At 44.9% G+C, this 21,478-nt stretch overlaps 2 protein-coding genes across 2 annotated transcripts; one reads left to right on the top strand and one right to left on the bottom strand.

Moving 5' to 3' along the window:
• The first annotated feature begins 220 nt into the window (after window positions 1–220).
• On the top strand, window positions 221–6,323 carry LOC136536131 (uncharacterized). The gene is made up of 12 exons (XM_066528524.1): window positions 221–233; window positions 1,889–1,905; window positions 2,046–2,687; window positions 2,768–2,853; window positions 3,021–3,111; window positions 3,211–3,642; window positions 3,737–3,859; window positions 3,944–4,463; window positions 4,566–4,840; window positions 4,905–5,264; window positions 5,959–6,130; window positions 6,247–6,323. The coding sequence occupies exons 1-12, from the start codon at window positions 221–223 to the stop codon at window positions 6,321–6,323; spliced, it is 2,808 nt and encodes a 935-aa protein (XP_066384621.1).
• A 1,232-nt stretch (window positions 6,324–7,555) lies between these two features.
• Window positions 7,556–11,959, bottom strand: LOC136538013 (QWRF motif-containing protein 2-like). Its single transcript, XM_066529996.1, has 6 exons — window positions 10,526–11,959; window positions 9,552–9,671; window positions 8,871–8,987; window positions 8,679–8,768; window positions 8,053–8,160; window positions 7,556–7,955 (listed from the first exon to the last, which is right to left on the bottom strand). Exons 1-6 carry the CDS (start codon window positions 11,867–11,869, stop codon window positions 7,890–7,892), a joined length of 1,845 nt encoding a protein of 614 aa, XP_066386093.1. The 5' UTR covers window positions 11,870–11,959; the 3' UTR covers window positions 7,556–7,889.
• Window positions 11,960–21,478: the final 9,519 nt, after the last annotated feature.

The raw sequence follows: 21,478 nt of genomic DNA, 5'->3' as shown, positions 1-21,478 counted from the left end.
ACATAGACAAAATGTTGAGTTGGATCTCTAAGAGTCATCTGAGATATCATTGTTGAGGGTGCCCTAAGAGCTAATTGCATAAATAAAAAGTGTCCTCAATATTAAGTTGTGCCCATTAGCAAGTTTATCCTATTTGATTAGGTAGGTCGGTCCTTTTTGTTCTAGGCCACAATAGGCATCCGTAGGTGTGAGGCTCACTCATCTCAGGCCCTTGCCCCCGATGAATCCTACAGGTATGATTTGGCATCCACATATATTGCTAGCGGGCGTGATGCTCACAAGCATTCACACCCATGGGTCCAACCGCCATCCCTAGCCGCTCATGTGTCAACGAAGTAGCGACAAAAATCTAGTCTATAACTTTGATACTTTTATGAAAAAATAATTCTTTTTATTCTAGCCTTTATAAGAATTTTGAACTCAAGCATCTATTATGACAAAGTTCAATCTCTAGCTGATGAAGTAAAGTTCTCAAAAAGCACAAAATGGAAGTATCGAATGAACTTTGGGAAACTAAACGCTAAACCTATTAGATCATGTGACCTTAACTTAATTTTTTCGGTTCTCTATTGATATTTGTCCGTTTCAAAACGTCCACATACCCTGGTCTAGTTTTTTATCCCTGTTTTTTCGAACCCAAAATATAGAAACAAGAATGAGAGAGAGGTTTTCATGTGCATTTTCTCTTATTTTCATTCCTATATATCCCTTGTGTCAATATGTATCTCGGATGATTCTGGTCGTCTAGTTGGGTTCAAGAGGATGGCGCTAACACCCCTCACCATACCGGCTAGGTGGGATTGTGTCAACGGGTCAACGCTAGAAGAGATGCGTTGCGCACACTGTGTCGCTTGACACTGCATGACATGTGCCATTCGAGGCCAGCTATGGGGTGCGCGGACCTAGGCTTCGCACGGTTTTAAGAGTGGCTCCTAAGTCCTCAGGTGTAGTTGGATTCTAAGAACCTCGAGTTCCGAGTGACACTTTTCGAGTGAGGGTTTCAGCCTTTAGAGACCTTTAGATAGAGATCACCAGGCCAGAGGTGTCATGGTTAATTGGCTTGATAGATCTCTATTGGTTTCAGTATTTAGTGTTTTTGTGAGGATATTCATGTACATGTTCTCGCTAAAAGTTTAGTTTTTTTAAAAAAAAACAGGTTACACTGATTCTTCTCAGACGCTGGTCCTGCGTCTGCGTCTGCTCACCGTTTTAGCGCCCCAATACACGATAAAACTGGTTTTCTATTTTTCAGATTTCTCCAATTTGCCGGGTGATTGGATCGTCGCGTCAAGTTGGTCCAGCCCGCGATCACGAGGCCGGAGTGGGCTTTTGGCCCGGTCGAAGTCGAACGGTCCCCAGTCCCTACTCGGAGCTCGCGAGCAACTAGACGCCGGTTTTGCCTGCCACCCGCAACACGCCGCCGTCTTCCACCCTGTTCCAAAACGGACGAGGAAAATCTTCCGACTCGCGCGGGCGCGCGCGCTCGTTGCCATGGACGCAGCGGCTGAGGAGCTCCGCGACGCAGCTCAGCCCCAAGGGCAGGTCATTTTTGCTAAACCCTAGCACCTCGCTTAGGGGGACTTGCTAGTGGCATTACAACGTTGTAGGCTGCTCAAACCACAAATGCGCATGTTCATGTGAACTACAGCTTCTTCTATGATTGGTTTCATGGTGTTACGAAAAGCAGGAGGCTGTTGCCTGTCGCGCTTATTTTTAGTACTTTAGGCTAGTCATTGCAGTTGCTTATGCTGGAGCCTGCCGCTTAAGCATGCGGTACGTTCAGTTGACCATGCTCTCGTAATTACTAACATGTACTCGTATGCTTGTCAGCATCAATATTTCTCATAGAGAAATTAAAGCATTGCAGTTGCATATATGAACTAACAAGTTATATTTGTTGGGAAAGTAACATTTTAGAACTTGTCCTTAATTTTTCATTTACATGTTTATTTCCAATTAATTAATGTGTTCAGTTTATCTATTGGGCCTTTCAAAGAAAATCCAGTTATTGAGCTTATCTTGATTGTCATCCATTTGTTATGCAGATCTACAAACCTGTTAGATTTATCGAACATGGCACCAGGCTTAATCAGTGGGAAGTGAGACATGAGGGAATGCTTGTGTTATTGAAGCGTTCTGGGTTTTACCACCTATCTTTCTTGAAGAGGGTCCAGTTAGACCATGCTTTGTTAAATGCACTGGTTGAAAGGTGGCGGCGTGAAACACAGACTTTTCATTTGAGGTTTGGAGAAATTACAGTGCTCTTGAAGGATGTGGCAATTCTTACTGGACTTCGTGTACATGGTGCTCCTGTCACTGGCCCGACAAACTGTAATTGGGAGCAATTGTGCAGACAGCTTCTGGGTCAAGAACCTCCACAGATCAAAGGTGGTTCTATCAACATGGCATGGCTGCATGACACTTTCAAAACATTACCAGAAAGCGCTAATCAGGCAGATGTAGAGTATGCTGCAAGAGCCTATATACTGTACCAAATCGGATACAGTTTATTTCCTGATCCAAGTGGAACTAGAGTGCACTTACGATATTTGGCCCTACTCCGTGATTTCGATGCCTCAGGAGAGATGGCCTGGGGGGCTGCTGTTCTTGCGCACCTCTACAGAGAGCTCGGAAAAGCCAGCATGAAGGGCAAAGCAAATTGCTGTGCATTTCTCACTCTTCTTCAGGTAGTATGTCTTAGTTGTGTAGTGCAGAAATTGCTCTCTTGATTGATGCTAGAATTGATGTTCTGCAAGAAACATTGCAGATATGGGCGTGGGAGCATATCCAGATAGGCTGTCCTGAACGACTAGAGAATAAGGCTCTACCCGATGACCGACCCCTTGGATGCAGGTTTTTTTCTTGGTTCTTTTTTTCACCACAGATTGCTTTTTATTACCACTTTCTTTCACTTCAATAGGTTTTTTTTCTTGGTTCTTTTTTACCACAGATTGCTTTTTATTACCACTTTCTTTCACTTCAATATATACTCCATGATATGAAAAGCATCTGATAACTAGGTGGAATGTTGCCTTCAAGAACCGTGAAAATGTCCGATCCATGGACCATGAGTTTTGTAGGCATGGGCTATATACTATATTAGATTGCCAGGTATGATGTGTTCCATTACTTCAGGAAGTGCGTTTGTGCTTTTAGATGCTCATTACAAGAGGAAAATGATATCACTGTAATATTTCTTATGCTTTCCAGATCACATGGGACCCATACACACCAGACCTGGTAGCTGGGCTTCCTGCAATATGCACATTTGGATCTGCAGTTTGGCTATCAAGGACTCCATTAATATGCTTCCAGATAGTGGAAATGCATGTGCCTGATCACGTCTTGCTACAATTTGGAATGTTGCAGCACATACCAGACCCAGTTGAGGTTGTTGAACGTGTTACAATGCAGGGTAAAGCTGATCAACATTGGCCTACTTACCATAATAAGTACATTAAGGAATGGGAGAACAGGCTCATCTCTGTTGTTAAGCACCAGGAAACAGGGACTTCAGATCCTACTCATGCAAGGAATTGTTACCTAGAATGGTATTGGCGAATTACACGTCATTGGATCTCCACTCCAGTTGAATGTCCAATCATATCCTATCAGTTATCTGGGCATACTGATAAAGTTCTGGTAATACTGTTAAAATGGTTTTTTCGATCTGTCTGTGTTGAGTCCAATGAATACATGTCATGTGTTGTTGATGAATGTTTTGGACCACAAGCAGGTTGATTTGGTAAATACAGTGCAGGGACGAATTAGAACCTTATTTCAAAGTGAAATTGATGCAAAAAGGATGAAGCAATCACTTAATTTGTACATCACTGTTAAAATGGCGGAGGCTAAGCAGGTTGTTCTCACATCATGACCTTATAAATCTAGTTACTTAAACCGCAAGAGAGAGGACATGCTTATGTCTTGAATTGTTGTGCAGATTATGCAAAGTGGTGTTCCAACTGGAACAGGAATTGGAAGTGCTAAATCAGCCACAATCTCTCTAAATTTTGTGGCTCCTACTCAAGCTACTGTTGCGAAGATGGAACAGGTTGGTGATGATCACGTCGAGGGAAACACTATACTGAAGTTGGACGAAATGATGAGAATTCAACCCACGGGAGGTACTCCTGATTTAGCACTTCTCACAACAGGTGACACCACAAATAACAAAACTGAAGATTTGCATCCTCGTGAAGACCCTCTTGATTTAACCATGACAGAAGTAAATCTTCAGGACATTATTAGCACCCCTTTAGAGGATGCTATGATTGATATTATGAACACATCCTCGGAGGATGCTACACCAGAGGATATTTTAGATTCAGATGTGAAGGATGGTTATGCGTTCATAGAGGCTGTGGAAGTGCAGGAGACTGTTGTATCTATGGACAGCATTAAAATACCCAAGAAGGTTACAGCTGAATTGCAGGAGTGTGCTGGTGCACCTTTGATTAATGGTAAAGTGGATGAGGTCATTATTACTTATTAGTGTATTAGTAATGTATTAATGTACAGTTACATGGTGTAGATCACTCATATACATCTTGGTAAAATTGCAGGTCAGGGAACAGTGTGCAAAACTTCAGTGCTTCCAGAATTCTACAAGATCTCGAGTGTATCATCACACACTGAGCAATTGCAGAAAATCACTGGTGCATCTGAGAATGATGTAGACACAAGAATAGAGAATGGTACAGGTGAGGGAACGATCAGTCAACCCTTCAATGCCATCGGACCTGGAGAAACCTTGAATACGTCTATGAACAAAGAATTAAGTTCAGTGCCAGCTGATGTCAAACCTCCCTCTGGCTCTGAACAGGAAGAATCTGCTGCTGTAGTTTCAGGGCGCAATGAACTGCAAGATGCTATTGAGACAACCTGAGGACAGTGTCGTTCAGGGTGGAGTCAATGCTGTGCAAAATCATATGTTTCAAGAGAATGGCAAGTACCCAATTGAAAATGGCCCTTCGAACCCTGCAGTTGTGCAGAAACCCATTGCTATACCTGCTGAAGATTTGCTTATCACTAGTGTTGGAGAGAGAACTCAGAGAAGTGTTAATTCATTCACTGGAGAAAAGAATGATACGATTAGCAGGGATGATTCTGCTGGCGTTGAGGACCATGACAATCTAGGTCCAAATGAAATAACTAAAAAGAGAAAATTGACGGTTACTTCACATGAAAATCCTGAGATCCGTTCAACCATAGAGCCTAATAAAATGGGAACCACAAAAACAGAGGAGAAAAGACATCAGACTGTAAGAATTGGCAGTGGCCAGTTAATAGCATTTACAAGAAGGAAAAGAAAGCACTTATGCAGTCATCGCCCTGACTCCTAATTCTGTTTTGTTATTGTATAATGTATGTGAATTCGTCGTTTTCACATTTTTTGTTGTTTTAATATATGGAATATCCACAATTGTTTATCCTCTATCCTTATCAAGCTTATGATGCCATGGTAATTTACCTTTGTAATTCATTCAATGCGTGCACACTCTTGTATGCTGTACATTCCACTTCCACATGTGTTGTTGAAACATTTTGACTGGTCTTGCGTCATGAGTTTGTCAGATTTTCCAAACTCTTTGGCATTCAAACAAACATTGATATATTTGCGGCTGAATTGGTTTACTTTGCCCTGATAAAGATTGTTCTCATTTGATTCTCGTATTTGTTTGTCCTAGATATGCAGTTACATGTCACCAAATCAGCATGTTTTGTATCTGAGCAAAAACTTGTGCTGGATTTTTTTTTCTTTCAAGACTGCTTCAGTATATCTGGATGTTCAGCTTCATATTGAAAGGTGTTAATTCTCGTATTTGTTTGTCCTAGATATGCAGTTACATGTCACCACATCAGCATGTTTTGTATCTGAGCAAAAACTTGTGCTGGATTTTTTTTTTCTTTCAAGACTGCTTCAGTATATCTGGATGTTCAGCTTCATATTGAAAGGTGTTAAATACATTTTTGGTCTTCTGGATTGACAATGCCAGTTCAATTCATCACATCTCATGCCTGATTCCAGACTGCAGATTATGCGTCAAGGCTGTGAGCCTGTGGCACTGTTCTTTTGATTTCAGCAGACTGGATGGATGTTGGGTACTTGCTGAGACGCAGCTGACAGGTAATTTGATTTATCTGCAAAGGCGTCAAGCGCAGGAATATCTGAACTGAGATGTGACTAGACGTCTAGACTTACTATTCTTCCTGTAATATTCTCTGACTCTCTTCACCTTGCAGGAACCAAGAATCGAATATGCAGTCTTCAATATAGAAAAACGTGGCGCTTTTCTACCGCTGCAGCCCTGCTGTGCTGAGCTATCCCTACATACTATACCAGGTTTCGTCCAAAACCAAAATGCATGTATTAATAAGGAGAGTTAGAGTTACATGCACAAGAGGTGCTCACATCACCTTATAGCTGGCATGTATTACCATTCACTTCAATAAGTTCTTGTGCGTTCTCTGTTCTCCTCCCCTATAGGGCTATAGGAACCATGCACTAGATGGCCAAGGCATTTGGATTTTTGCCACTCCTGTCGTTGCTGAATGCTGCAGCCTCAGGGTCAGTAAGACGAGACCAATCCCCTCAACATCTCCAGATTTATCACGTGGAGGAGACACGGGACAGGATCACAGAAAGGCGCTGTAGCAAGATCAAGAGGTGCCACCAGCTAATCAGCCACAATGATTCATCTTGTGTCGGCCGCGGCTGCTTCTCCTGCAATTGACGCCGTTTTCGGCCGGGCACAGGTCACAGGCGTCCGACGGTCCGAGTCGCGTCGTATGGACTCGTCGTGGCCGCTGCGGGCGATGAAGCTTTCTTTCCGGTAAATCGATCTCGCCCCACGGCATGGGCATGGGATGATGGCTACCGGCACCAGGCCTCTCGGCGCAGGCAGAGGCAGCTGTGCAACCGTCGGTCCCGCTCGGGCGCTGCTGCAACTGCAATGATGGCTACCCCGCCTCGTGCCCGTGAGTGCAGTGAAGCGACCCGATTCATTGCCACGCCCTCGCTTTCAGCATTTTCTGCCTGCTCTGCTCCCTTCGTGTGCATCAGGTGCCGGCTTGTCGTGATCCTTTATGCTTTCACTGAAACCCAGCCTGGTGATTCCTCAGTCACCACTGACCACCGCGCCATGTGAATTTGCACAGATTGTGAAGCAAATTGAGGGCACGGTTTGTGGCCACGCGCTATTTCTGTACCAGCTGTATTGATTTTAGGGCCGCGTAATTCATTTTTTTGGGACGCTTCGAAGCACCAGCCAGACCAGGAGGGGCAGATCTTGTCTCAACGTTGACGCCAACAGACCTGGATTCATGTACGAACCGACGAACAAACCAAATCTTTTGGGTTTTTAGCCATATTAGGCTACAACAATCATGGGATACCATTTGCAGATGGAACGTTGCACGAGGGCAGCCTACATACATCCACACGCAGTGAGCCCCAGTCGGATACTTGTATCGGCAACAAGTAACCATGTCACTCCGAAGATCGAAATAGCGACGTGTTTTTTAGGCAAGCAATCTAATGTACCGCTAGAAGTTATGTTGCATTTCCCTGGTAGTCGTTAGTCATCTGATGATTAACAAAATTAACCCAATCTAGCTACTAGCTAGTTAGCATCTGACCTATTCCTCAGCTAAAACCAACAAATGAGATACATCTATACACATTGCATGCCATCTGTTCTGCATTGGTTAGCATACATCAAAATCAGCAATCAGAACTAGAGGGCCATATCCGCCAAGACTACTGGGACTAGTCTAGATAGCACCTTCAGATGAGTCAGATTGCTCTGTGGGCACCAACCAAGCCACCAGAATTTGCAATTGCACCTACATTCTTCGGTTAGTGGGGGGTTATAGTAGTAGTCTGACTAGGAATGCATAGAGCTCCTGTGAGTTGTCTGTACTCTCTGCCCTTGTAGACTACAGTATTTGACCTGTTTCAGCAAAATTATTGGATTGTGTCCATTAGAAATGCTATAAATATACATAGGGTCAGAACCGGAGGCGGCTGGATTGGATCTCAGTACTTACATGCATTGTTGCAAGTGTGGACAGCAATTCCCTGGACTGCTCCATTAGAGTGCGCTCTTGGGTAGCAACTTTGGAAAGATCAGAAACCAAAATACTTGTTCCAGCCAGCTGCACACCGACAGATGATTTCAGTCAAACAAAATAACAAATGCAGCAACTTGGAACAAATATTTCACCAAATGTAAGCCTCTCAAAAATTGCTTTGTGCTATATTATTTTTGTGCAAGCCTCACAAGAGCTCATAGTTTTTCCCCCCTTTTTGGTATGGTGATGGCAAAATTGATTACTAAGATAATTGGAGCTTTGAAATGCATTCAGTTGTAATATCTTTAATTTTTAACCCCAACTAGCAAATGCATAATGAGGACGTTACTCTACAGACCCTAGAGAAGAGAAAAATCATCTCCTATGCTTGAGAAATTGGAGAATGTTTCTAAAGCAGCCTGATGAGGGAATCGGCTGGCTGGGATTAAGTCTCAACCAATCCAACCATCCATTGTTAAGCCTTGTTATGCAGGTTGCTAGTTCTTTTATACGGCCCATGTCCATAAATTAAGATGTAGTGGTTGACAAGCAACTAGTGACAAAGAAAATGAAACAGGAAAGCAATTCAATGTACACAGCACCTTAGCCAATAATGAACATATTGAACTTCCTATTGTTTGCATGATGTCAACAGCAGAACCAACGGCATTTTTCACATCTTGGATATCAGCCTGCAAATACAAAGTGGCAAAGAAGAAACTGATCTTTAATACACAGAGAACAGAAGAGAAACATATAGAAACAAGTATGCACAATGGTGTGCTATTAACAACCTTTGCTCCATCAGTAACAGGAAGGCACAAAATGCTGGCAGTTAGAGCCTCCACAGTTCCAGATAGAGAATCCACATAGTCCCTCTCTAATGAAGACCATTCTTCTAGATAACCCATCTGTATCAAGCAGTTTTCGTTAGATTTTTAGAAACAAGGCAAAGGTAAAAGGTGAATTACTACCAGGTTAAGATACAACTAGCTAAAGTTGTTACTAATTAAGTACTATAAAAGCTTACAGTTATATCTAAGGCCCCACTACAGAGTCCACATGCTGGTGAGCTGGTCTTCCTTTTTAACTTTACAGTTGTTCATAGTAAAGGACCATGTGTAATCTATTGAGCAGAGGAAATAAGAATCAAAACGGCCAGCCTGCAACTGTGCAGATATTTGAATACATCTGTCAAGATGGGCAATGGCCCTGGGCTTATAACTAACTAGGTCTCAGTTTTTCAGGGGCTTCTTTTTCTTTGGCAAAATATTATCTTGCTAACAATGCCTGACAGGCTAGCAAATGTCAGCCAGACATGGAGGATAATTCCAGATAATCCGATGAACTACTTGCAGAAAAATGATCTTGCAAAGATATGAAAAAGGCAGCAAACTACTTGCAGTCATGCACCGAAAACTAAAAGGCAGCATACTACTTGCAGTCATGCACCGAAAACTAAAATTGGTTATTACCTGTCCCTTTAGAACTGTCATGAGCTTCCAATTGTTTCGGTATAACTGTAGCTGGAACCTCTTAAGAGCAACAGATTTACGCATCCCTAGGGTAGTAATCCATGCATCAGATAAGTACTTCTGGTGAAAAGGCCAAAGAAGAAGGGTTATTGAGAAGTAATGAAGTAGAAAAGGCAATCTTAGCTACACAAATATTATGGTTGAAATTAAGGCTTTTGCCTAGCATTTTTTAATTGAAATAGTAGTACTTTCAGAGTTTCAGTTAACCAATAAGATAATAAAAATGGGTAGACAGACTTCCATTTGGCAATGAACAGGTGCAGTATACAAACTTCCATTCTAAAAGTTAATGAACATGACATATTTTAGCATGCCAACTGATACTTCTCAAGCAGATCCTACTGGTATTAGTTTTGTTTACAGCTCCAACATAAAAGGCATGTCATTGTCAAATCTTTCCTGGTTCTTTTTGCCGTTCCAACTGTGTTACATAGTTTTTGCGTGTGTGTGACCTGACAAGATGCTTTCTATCTAGTATTCTGATATACATAGATTGCCCAGTTTGCCTCTATTGAAGAACCTACACCCAAGGAACTAAAAAACTTCGATAAATATAAAGTTCGGATAACATAAACTATGGCGCAAAAGACAAAGGTAATTGCAACCTATAAGATGTGTAAACTTCACAGAATTACTTTGTGAAAATAAGTGAAATCGGATGATTAGTGCGAGCACATAGCTCCTGCTTATAGCTAGCTTGCAAATGCTGGCCTTGAATTTAATCAATTACATCTTACACAAACTAATCTGAATTTGAATAAATCAAGCAAGTTATAAATTCCAAATATATAGCCATTTACACATACTACTGAATTCTGAGATGACATCAATTTATGTTAATTATACAGGAGGAACACATTTCATGTATTAGAATTCAGAAGTCCATAAATTGGTTTGTCAATGGATATACTCACCTCTGCTGTCAACTTTTGTGCAGCAAGTGCAGCATCAGCCTGCGCATTCACACACCGCCACTGCAAATGTCGATTGGATAAAATTCTTAATAGATGTTCACAGTCAACCTTACTACCCCCATGCCACCTCCTCCTCACTTCACCATTCAAAGCATAACCAGATGAGCTTCTTCCCTGATGATCCCAAGATGAAGTGCCCGACCCCACACAGTTTCTCCCCCGTGATGGGCTTGACATCCTCCTTGATGGATTGCCTGTAAGCTTACTTGGTGAAGATTGCCTGACTGACCGATTCAGTGGAGATGAAACAAAGCCATTTTGCAGCAATTTCTTGACCGGCGCCGTCCTTGGAGATGCGGCCAACCCAGAGGTATACGGCAAGTATGGAGTGCCAGGATCTGCGAATCTTTGTGACCTGCTGACTGCAGCGTCCTGCAAGAACCGTGCTGGCACACTCATACCCTTTGGGGATGGGCGTGCTCTGTGCGAAATGCCAATGCCCGCATCCTGAGACCCTGAATTGCTCCCAGACGACACACTCTCTGTGTCAGACGACATCAGGTAGTCCCCACTATCGAACGAGGAACGCCGCACCCCCTCCTCAAACACCATGGACTGCCGCAGTGACCGGACAGCAGCAAGGACGGCCGCGTCCCTCTTGTGCAAAGAGCAATCCAAGCTTTTGGTAAGCGGATTCCCCTCAAACCCCTGCGACAGCCTCGCCGACATCGGCCACCTGTGGTGAGCATGGCCCCCCTCAAACCCCTTCCCCCTCTCCGGCACTGTCCCCATAGCTGGACGACTCCTCTCCGGCGTGATGGACCCCGCCGCCGAAGCCTGTGGTCGCCGCGACGGAGACGGGGACGTGGCAGGCTTCGCCTTGCTTGTCGCGAAGGAGAAGGACCGGCCCTGGAATGCCACAGAGAGGCTCCTCGTGGTGGTGGTGGTGCCCACATTGGGTCCCCCGGTCTCCCCGACGGCAGCATTGCCAGCCGGGCCTGGGCGCGGGCGGTCGACGGAGACCGAGCGCCTCGGCAGCGGCGACGCGAAGCGGCGGGAGGGCGTGGACGCCGAGGTCGAGGTGGAGTTGGAGCTCGAAGTGGTGGTGGTGGAGGTCGAGGTCGAGGTCGAGGTGGAGGTGGACTTGGAGGAGGGCGCGAGGTAGCGGGAGGAGACGACCTTAGCCTTGGGCTTGGGCCGCGCGTCGCCGGCGCCGGCGTTGGCGTTGGCGTTGGTGTTGGAGTTGGACTTTGCCGGGGAGAGCGCGGAGGAAGCTCGGCGGCGGTGCGGGGACGGCGACGGGTTCAGCCGGGGCGCGGCCGCTGCTGCCCCGGCGGCCACCATGGCGTTCAGATCTCGCGGAATCCCCCGGTGGTTTTGGGCCTCTTGGGGTTTGGGGGTTTCGTTTCGTTTCGTTTCAAGATGATGGGGGGAGCGGAGCCGACGCATGGCAGCGGAAGTGGAGTCTGGAGTGGGAGCCAAGTGAAAACATGGGCGAAGAGGGATGGGTCCGTCCGTCGCAAGGGCAAAAGGGAGAAAAGCGGGCGGAATAAAGGGCCGGTGTCGTCGTCTGGTGGTGGCCCTGGTGGGGCCAGCGGAACGGAGGAGGCAGCAGCCAGCAGATCAGCGATGGCTGCCGCTGCGGTTGCGCTGGGCCTGCGCGCAAGCAAGGCAAGGCCGCAAGCGCAACCGGACCATGCCGCCGGTCCACTCGCACCCGCCCCGTGCGCCGTGCCCAGCGATTTCTCGCGTTCCGCTTACGTTTCCCTCGGCATGTGCTCGTCTCGACCAAACGCTCGCAGAACAGAAGCGCTCATGTGCCTGGCTCGAGCTGTCCCGAAGCAATTGGTTGCCGCCGCGAGGGAGAAAGTGGAGCCGGGTTCGCTGGAACTAATCAGCGGTATTGTTTTAGCAAAATAATAGTATTTTTTTAAAATAAATCAACATCAATATTAGGATGGGTCTTTTTTCCGCCAGCCAAATAGGGCCGGGGTTCGAGGCTGTAGACAAGCGCAGGCAGGGGGAAATGTGCTCGTGCCATAGTTTATCCACTGCGTGATTGCCAGCTTGGACCTACTATGTGCGTGTCTTACCTCCGCGCATTCACCTAGAAAAAATGAAGTTTTTAAGATTTGCATAGATAGGCCATGTTCGTTTCTCTTATAATCCGTCTTTTTTAGCTTGTTTTTTTTGTCGAAATGGTGTTTTTCTCTCATACCAAATCAGCCGGAACAGTGTTTCAGCTTGTTTTTTAGCGAAGCGAACGGGGCCATACTATCTTGCCTCGGGAACCTAGGAAAATTGAAGTTTTAAGATTCGGATAGATACTATCTTGCCCCCACTAAACTACTTTTTTTAGAATCATCCACTAAACTACCTTTGATCTTTTCTAGATAGTGGACTACTACAAATCTTATATATTATTTCATTCATTTTAAAATGAAGAGCGTACTAGGATTCGAAAAGGCCAAATGTTGTAGACTTTGTCGATCAATTAGTCTGGATATATGTATTTTTGTGAAAAAGATATATTGATATGTTCTTATTTCACGTGTTTTAAGTAAGACAAGACTTTGTTATTGTAGTAATTGATTATGTATTTTAAAGGAAATTAATAGTGCTAGCATCATTTAAAAGACTGACTTAATACTAATACACCTTATAAAAAATAATATTTGAGTGAGTACCATATAGTCTACACAGATGTCAAAAAATGAGAGTCTACTTAGGGCAAAAGTGTTTGGGGGCAGCAGGTCACCAACCAAAACACACGTGGGCAAAGTGTTACATAGTTGTCATGTCTTCTGATTTTTTTAATGTGTGTGATCTCAAAAAGAGGGCATGTCGCGATGTCGTCGCAGCCTACTATCGTCTTGGCATTTATCTCTGGTTTTTCTGCAAGAGACCAATCTAGGATCTCTAAGATTTTCGATATATGTTGGCCATTGATTTTTTTTTTACCACTGCTCTGTCACTTCAATTATTGACAGCAATGGTATCCTAGTCGCTTGACAAACATCGATTTTTGGTTGATCACCAACTCTATCCTTCGGGATACTCTTGGAGTTGGAAAGTTGCCTCTGCCACCTTCACTTATGCCTAGTGGTTGACCAAGGTGTAAGCCCCCAAGATAGCAAGGAAAAAGTGAAGTTCTTGTAGGAGCTTAGGGAGAGTATTTTCCTTACCACAATACTTATAATTCTTATCAATGTAGACAAAAGCATCGTGAGGCTTTTTTACTATTGCCAATGCCTGTCTAAGCAACCACCATGAGAAGTGGTGATTGGGGGACAGTTGTGTGTTGCCATACTATTTTGATGATGTGCACTACTTGTGGTACGTATGATTCTTCTAGTCCTCGAGAGGGTTTAGGCATGGTCTTACGTGATTAGACACTTCTAAACTTCCTTGGTAGTGCACTAACCTATGCTGGCTAGCTTCCAGAGGGGGTGGTCTTGATCCTACGTGAAAACAATTGGCACATACAAAAATTCTACAAAGATATTATAAATAAGAGTGGTATTTCAGGAGGTGGTTTCTGGGGTCCAAATTTGTCAACAACTGTATTGATTAAAGACGTTATAAATAAGTATGGCTAGTGCTTCACCCTGTTCGTTTGATCATTTCTGTGGCTTATAAGCCGGCTTATGCTATTTTGTTGTGAGAGAAAAATACTGTATCATGGCTGATAAGCATGGCTAATACGATCAAGCGAACATGGTAAAAAGTGGTATTCCAGGAGGTGGTTCTTGACATCCAGATTGGTCAACAACTATATTAATTAGGGTAGAATGAACCAAGAGAGGCATTAAATGGTCATGAAAATTGTCCAACCCCAAGCGCTAGGGTTGGCTCTAGATGTTAGTGTGCCTCTGGTGGATTTGATAGAAACAGTTGCGCTACTCAGGAAATGTTTTACTTTGAGAAAAGAGTTGTAGAAGATAGATTTAGAATAGTGGCCTGAAGTCTTCCAAAAGGATGTGTGAGGGTAGCATTTTGGACTTCGTGACGGCGCTGAGAAGGGGATATTTGGTTGTGGGTTATCATCCAAGCAAAGTGAACAACCAGACTCATATATTAATCTTGTACGGGACATAAAGGTTACGCGAGAGGGTGTACCTTCCTTGAGACCTCGTTGGGGTGGAACTAAGGGTGATGCTAGAATTGACGGACTGAGAGTTAGGTGCAAGATATGCACTCCTTGGTCAGACTAATGGAACTTTTAGCTAGATTGAGGCGAGCAAGAATGTCATTCGATTCTATCAAAGACCTTGGCAAGATTAATTTTAAGTAAGAAAGTTTATTTGCTGATCCCAGCTACTAAACATGAAGGAGTAAGCTATTTTTTGAGCTATAATATTATTATTACCACTAGTAATGTGTCCATTAGGAATAAAAGCAACCTAGGATGAGTGGATATATATATATATATATATATATATATATATATATATATATATATATATATATATATATATATATATATATATATATATATATATATATATATATATATATATATATATATATATATAGGAAGGTGCATCTTAAGTTTACCAGCCAAAAATTCAATAATAATATATTCTGTAGATGATGTTACAAAGAATTTTACAAGTCTAAAATCTCGGTGAATGTGAGTATTTTTTAAACAAGAACTACTCCATCCATCTCATAATAGTTGTTATTTTAGCCTTTTACACTTGTCCTGAATTAGTTGTCATTTTTACTTCTCAATACGTATTTCTCTTTTTTTAATACATCTCTATTTGTCTCTTTCCTGTTTCATGTGCATCAAACCTTTTTTTATTTCTTCTTAATTTTTGTGTTCAAAGCTCAAATGATAACAACGGGCAGCCTTTTACACTTGTCCTGAATTAGTTGTCATTTTTACTTCTCAATACGCATTTCTCTTTTTCTAATACATCTCTATTTATATCTCTTTCCTGTTTCATGTGCATCAAACCTTTTTTTTATTTCTTCTTAATTTTTGTGTTCAAAGCTCGAATGATAACAACGGGCGGATCTGCGACGAACAGGGAGCCCTAGGCCACGAACTATACAATTATACAAAGGCCTATCACTATTAGGCAATTAGTGAGCAGTGATCAAGGTAACTTAGCAATAATTTGTTAAATCATTTTTGTTTGATTAATCACTTTTATTTAGTTTAATTATGATTGTACTTGGCTGTCCCCTATGCAGAACTTCTGGCTCCGCCACCGATGATAACTAATATGGGACCGAGGAATATGTAAGTATATTATTTGGAACAGGCGGGAAACGTACCTGCTGTACTGCATATAGTAACAAACGGTAACGTGCGGAATCTACAAATGGGACATAAATCTCATCAAGTTACTGCTAGTACCTGCTAAGAGACGATATTACAACGTGTGCGTCAACAGTGGATTTACTGTCGAATGAAGCAGACAGTACTCCCTCCGTCCCTTTTTATCTGTCGTTTGCGATTCCCAAGAAACAACTTTGATTAAATATATATTAAAAAATATTAATATTTATAGTACATAATTAGTATCATTAGAAAGATATTTGAATCTAGTTTTTTAATAAATTTATTTGGAGATACAAATGTTGCACGTATTTTCTACAAATCGAGTCAAACTTGTGGCACGAAAACCGGAAACGACACACAATAAGGGACAGAGGGAGTACGTGACAAGAGATCGAGCTACGGCCGGGGCGCCGGGCGCTGGTGTCCAGCATGCATGCGTACAAGATGCAGGCACAGTTCCTCCATGTAATAATCTGAGAGGAACAGTCGAGTGTGCCTGCGGCAGCAGCTCGTTCTTCGGTTTCTGACCGTCCTCGCTTCCGGTCTCTCTCGAAACCTCTCTCACTCTCCAGCCGACTGCGGAGGCGGAGACAAACACAGGTGTTCCGCCGGCGAGACCACCGTTCTTCCTCGCTTCTGATGGACTTTTTGGCCTCGGATGTGAGGGGAACGAGTGGCTCTCCACCCGACAGTGTAGATTAGGTCCCTCTAGGTGTAGGGTTTGCCTTTGGTGTCCGGCGACGGCGTCGAGGCGGCGACGGTGTCGTCGTCAAGGAATAAGGTCCTCTCGTGCTCTTCCCCGTCTTGACGGCGCTTTACTCCGGTGCCGGCGACGAGCGCGTGGAGGTGTAGTCCGGCTTCACCGGCTGTACAGGAGTCTGCGCGGACTGCCGTTCCGTCGTCTCGGAGAGGCGGCGGTGTCGGCGGCGTACTTTGTCAAGGGTGCGGAGATGGCTGCGGGTGATGCGGCTTGCTGGAGTATGGATCGAGCTTCGAGCTTCCCTCGGCGCGAGTCGACGGCGAGCTTCGATTTAAGGTCGGAGGAGCTCGGGGTGCGTCCCCGGCCGACGTTTCTTCAACGACGGAATCGACCCGGCCTCGGCGTCGGGCGACTACTGTAGCTCGATACAAAGCTTCTACGCGATGGGGCTCCTCCAGATCTGGGCGGCGGCGGGTGCTCTTGACGCCGGAGATGGACGGTGGCGGCGTTCTCGAACGAGCATGGTGGCCAAGGACCTTCTTGTGATTTTTGTTTTCTCTAGGGGCTTCCGTGCATATTTGTTAGGACAGCTGTCTCTATTTTCCGTACCTTCGTATCTGTATGTGTCTGTGTCTGTCTTTTTTCCTTATCTAAGTAATACAGATACGTTTTATCAAAAAAAAAAACTTTTGATAACTGGATCGAGGCAAAGCTTTTGATAATATACTTCGTTGTCCAGCTAGTTTATACAATATGTCTCGTACTCTCGTTGTGTTGCATGGGAAGTCATCTTGGTTAGATCCTATTTTGTCCATGAATAATATGCATGCATGTCCGTTAGTTGCATGCATGGCTCTCTTTGCTCGCTTCTTTTATTGTTGTCTTATTCCCTTTATCACATCCTATTTTTCTATGTATAGCAAGTGGAGTGCGACCACAGTATTCCCTGACACGATGTCACGGAGCAATTGCACAGATGCCAAGTTTTAACTACTCAATCAACATTTTGCACTGTTTAAGGTGCATGTTTTTTTTTTGAAGACATCACCGGAGGGGTGAGAGCCCCACCTGAATAGATTTTCCATTGATTCCGGCGAGCCGGTGGATGGAGGGTGCCAAGGCACCTACAGGGTCGAGGACCCGTAGTCATATTTAGATTACAAATGAGGAGGTAGGAGAGCTTAGTTCATTACAAACATTGCGCACCACTTGTCAACTATCCATCGATCTTCGACTTTTAGGCGGCAGCTCCAGAGGCGACATGCTTCCTTGGCAGTAGCAAGCAGCCGCCGAAGGCAAGGCTGTTGCTGACGGAAGACGACGTCGTGCCTATGGTTCCAAACTTGCCAGCAACAGAGGAGAATCATTGTAGAAAAGAGCTTTGATGGCACCTCGGCCGGCCTGGGCAATTCCCAGAGCCTGTTGACAGGAGGGATAGGCAGGTCTCTCCATCCAAGGTGGTTCTAGAAAGATCTAGCGACCGTGCACTAGAAGATGAGATGGTCACATGTCTCAGCGGATTGGCCGCAGAGTTCGCAAATGTCGTCATCCAGGACATGCTTGTTGTGGAGGTTTGCTCGGCACTGAATTCTTTCATGGAGCAGCAACCAACCGAAGAACCAAACCCGGGGGGGGGGGAGCACGGCTTTTCCAGACGAAGTTGTCAATCATACTGACTTGTCCGGAGTGTGTCGAGACACGGTATATGCTGCCGGTGTCCAGCCTGTTCGCCGTGCAAGTAAACTTGCTGGAGCGTTCGTCTGGCTGCTGTTGTAGGTTGATGGAAGCAATGATAGCCTCGACCTCAGCCTTCTCGCTGCATGCCTGGGGAGAGAGTCGCGGCACTAGGATGGTCGCAAGGCCGCGAATGCATACTTCCCTGACTGAAACATTTGGCTGAGTGCAGTGACTGAGTAGGCAGGGAAATTTGAGTGCCAGCGTGGTGCCCTCTGTCCATGAATCCCACCAGAACGTCGTAGATGCACCATCTCCAATGACGACCTTGGTTATACATCTGTATGCTGGCAGTAGAGATTTCAGGCCATCCCAGTGGTTACCGTCATTGGCCCCCTCCAATGTTGATAGGTCTGTGTGTTGCCATGCCTAGGCTGCCCATGCTGACTCTTCTGTATGGTGTAGGCGGTGCAGCAGTTTAAGGAGGAGGCAGGCGTTCTGTGTAGCCAGATCGCGCACCCCCAATCCTCCTTCAACTTTTGGCTTCTGGGCAACCTCCCATCGTACTAGGCATTTGCTTCCTGAGGTCTTATCTGTTCCAGCCTAGAGGAAGGCACGCCGTTTCTTGTCAATGGCCGCGATCACTCCTGGTGGGAGGGCCACAGCTTGCATCATATAGGTTGCAAGGCCGTCAAGTGCCGAATTGATGAGGACAAGCCGCCCTTGGTGGTTCAGGAGGGCTGACTGCCACCCAGCAAGCTGACGGTCCACTTTGGAGATGAGCGGGGTGAAAGCGGCGAGATTCAACTTGACATTGGACAGAGGCAAACCTAGGTATACCTGTGGGAAGGACCCCTTTTGACACTGCAGGATACGCACAACGCGCTGAAGGCGGTTCTCAGGAACGTGCATGGGCACCAGAGTGCTTTTGGAGAAGTTGATCTTAAGTCCAGTGGCCAGTGCAAAGTCATCTAATGTTGTCTTTAGCCGCCTGACATCAGTCAGCTCCGCACGGACTAGCAGTAGCATGTCGTCTGCATATTGTAAGACTGGGCATGGACCGTCAATGGAGGGGTGACGGATGCCCGAGTCTTGTTTGATCAGCTGCTGTAAGACATCAGCCACCAAAAGAAAGAGGTATGGAGTCAGTGCATCACCTTGCCGCAGCCCCCTTTTGCACTTGATCCATCTTCCTGGACAGCCATTGATTAGGACCGAGGAATGAGAGGTGGTGAACAATTGGGTCATCCATTGAATCCACGTTGGTGGGAACCCCCTGGCATGTAAAATTGCGAGCAAGCTGTCCCAACTAACAGAGTCAAAAGCCTTGGCGAAGTCTAATTTGAATACCAAAGTGGGACACTTTTTGCGGTGGCAGTATTGGACGAGCTCTGTTGCATAAAGGTGCATGTTACATTCATCTTTCTTCACCATATTAACTGCATGCGTAGGATTAATTTAGAAGAACCATGCATGTTCCTCTAGTAAACTGCCTACATTCGCTGACCCTACAGAACATGACATCTTTGGTTCACTTGAGTTGCAATATTTTGACAACTCTGATTCAGTAGAGATGAAGTATTCCGAATTTCATCTCAAAACGGGATAAGCAGCCGTAGAGACGGTTAGGCCAGTCTCAGTGGATAGTTTATGGCGTTGTTTTTAAGATAATGAAACTTTGATGAAACACCCACTAGTGGATAGTTTATGGCGTTGTTTTTCAGTGGATAGTTTATGGTCAGTACTCTCAATGTAAAGTTTCATTCTGTAGTTTCATAGACATTTAATTTCATGACTCATATATAGTTGGTAATCATGCTAAAAAGTATTTCTTCTCTTTCTTCTTAAATACACTATCATGTCATCACAAATGACTATGTGACGACATATTTAATGTAAATGAAACTCGCTAAAGCCTCCACCGACACAGTCTCCATCCAGTCACGCCCAAATCGGCCGGCCGGGACGTGCGCGTGGGGCCGCTACATGAGCTGCGTGCGATCCATCCATGTGTGGTAGTACTGGGCTACTGGCACTACACGCTGTCACGATCCTGCTTTCTGTTAGCAACCACTCTCATCGTCACGTAGGTCCCGTCCGTCTCCGATACGGCCGGAATCTGCACAGCACGCCGCGCACGGCTGGGTCGCCCGCCCGGCCGTACGTTATCGTTACGCCGGGGCCCTGCCTGGCTGGACGCCGGCACGCGCGGCCGCTACGTACGGTTTGGTGCGCGCGGCGGCTGGTTTACGCCCTGTTTAGTTTTCAAAAAAAAAAATTATCTCCTACAGTAAAAGAACGTGTTTGGACACATATATAGAGTACTAAATATAGACGAAAAAAAAACTAATTGCACAGTTCTCGGCAAAATCGTGAGACGAATCTTTTAAGCCTAATTAGTCCATGAAAAGCCTTAAGTGCTACAGTAACCCACATGCGCTGATGACGGATTAATTAGTATCATTAGATTCGTCTCGCAGTTTCCTGATGGGTTCTGTAATTTGTTTTTTTATTAGTATCCAAAATCCCCTCCCGACATCCTTCCGACATATCCGATGTGACACTTAAAAAATTTTCACCTCCCCAACTAAACACACCCTTATCCTCGTGCGTGCGTGCGGACCAGCTGGTATTTCGGTGCCCGTTTCACGCACGCACCGGCGCGGCGTCGGCTGGTCGGTTGGTCAGGGCGTCAGGCCGCGGCGGCCGCTGTGGCGCTTCGATCCGCCGACCTGCGCGACATGGACATGGTTGGACGGATCATTGGATGCTCCCGGTGTCGTCTGTACGATTGCATATTATTCTTAGCCCTTGTTTAGTTGGACCTCAAATTCCAAAAAAGTGCTACAGTATCTATCACATCGAATGTTTGCGGCCCATATATGGAGCATTAAATGTAGGTGAAAAAAAAACTAATTGCATAGTTTGGTGGAAAATTACGAGACGAACGTTTTGAGCCTAATTACTCCATATTTGAACACTAATTGCCAAATAAAAATGAAGGTGCTACAATAACCTCAAATTCCAAATTCATGGAACTAAACAAGGGCTTATTCTGTGTAGTAGCTCGATCTGCAGGGTGTTGGCTGCTGCTTGCAACAGACAGAACCTGTACATACGTACGCACTCATCATCAGTAGGATTTCTCGGTGTCGGCACACGTATGTACATGACATTCACGTCACACGTCCTCCTAATATAATAATAATTAACCTGCCTATCTAGGATAATTCGTTTACCCTACGACATAAAATGGCACGCATCATTGGATCCAATTGGTGGTTGA

This window comes from Miscanthus floridulus, chromosome 2 (assembly GCF_019320115.1).
Source record: "Miscanthus floridulus cultivar M001 chromosome 2, ASM1932011v1, whole genome shotgun sequence".
Lineage (NCBI taxonomy): Eukaryota > Viridiplantae > Streptophyta > Magnoliopsida > Poales > Poaceae > Miscanthus > Miscanthus floridulus.
The sequence above is the reverse complement of the archived record's forward strand: the minus strand, read 5'-3'. Positions and strand labels throughout refer to the sequence as shown.

Coding starts and splice junctions, on each gene's coding strand:
- LOC136536131 (XM_066528524.1), top strand. Junction 3,643..3,736: donor GGCATACTGATAAAGTTCTG/GTAATACTGTTA, acceptor GACCACAAGCAG/GTTGATTTGGTAAATACAGT. Junction 4,464..4,565: donor TGGTGCACCTTTGATTAATG/GTAAAGTGGATG, acceptor GTAAAATTGCAG/GTCAGGGAACAGTGTGCAAA.
- LOC136538013 (XM_066529996.1), bottom strand. CDS start 11,869: ATGGTGGCCGCCGGGGCAGCAGCGGCCGCGCCCCGGCTGAACCCGTCG. Junction 9,672..10,525: donor CACAAAAGTTGACAGCAGAG/GTGAGTATATCC, acceptor CCTTTTCACCAG/AAGTACTTATCTGATGCATG. Junction 8,769..8,870: donor CTGTTACTGATGGAGCAAAG/GTTGTTAATAGC, acceptor TTGTATTTGCAG/GCTGATATCCAAGATGTGAA.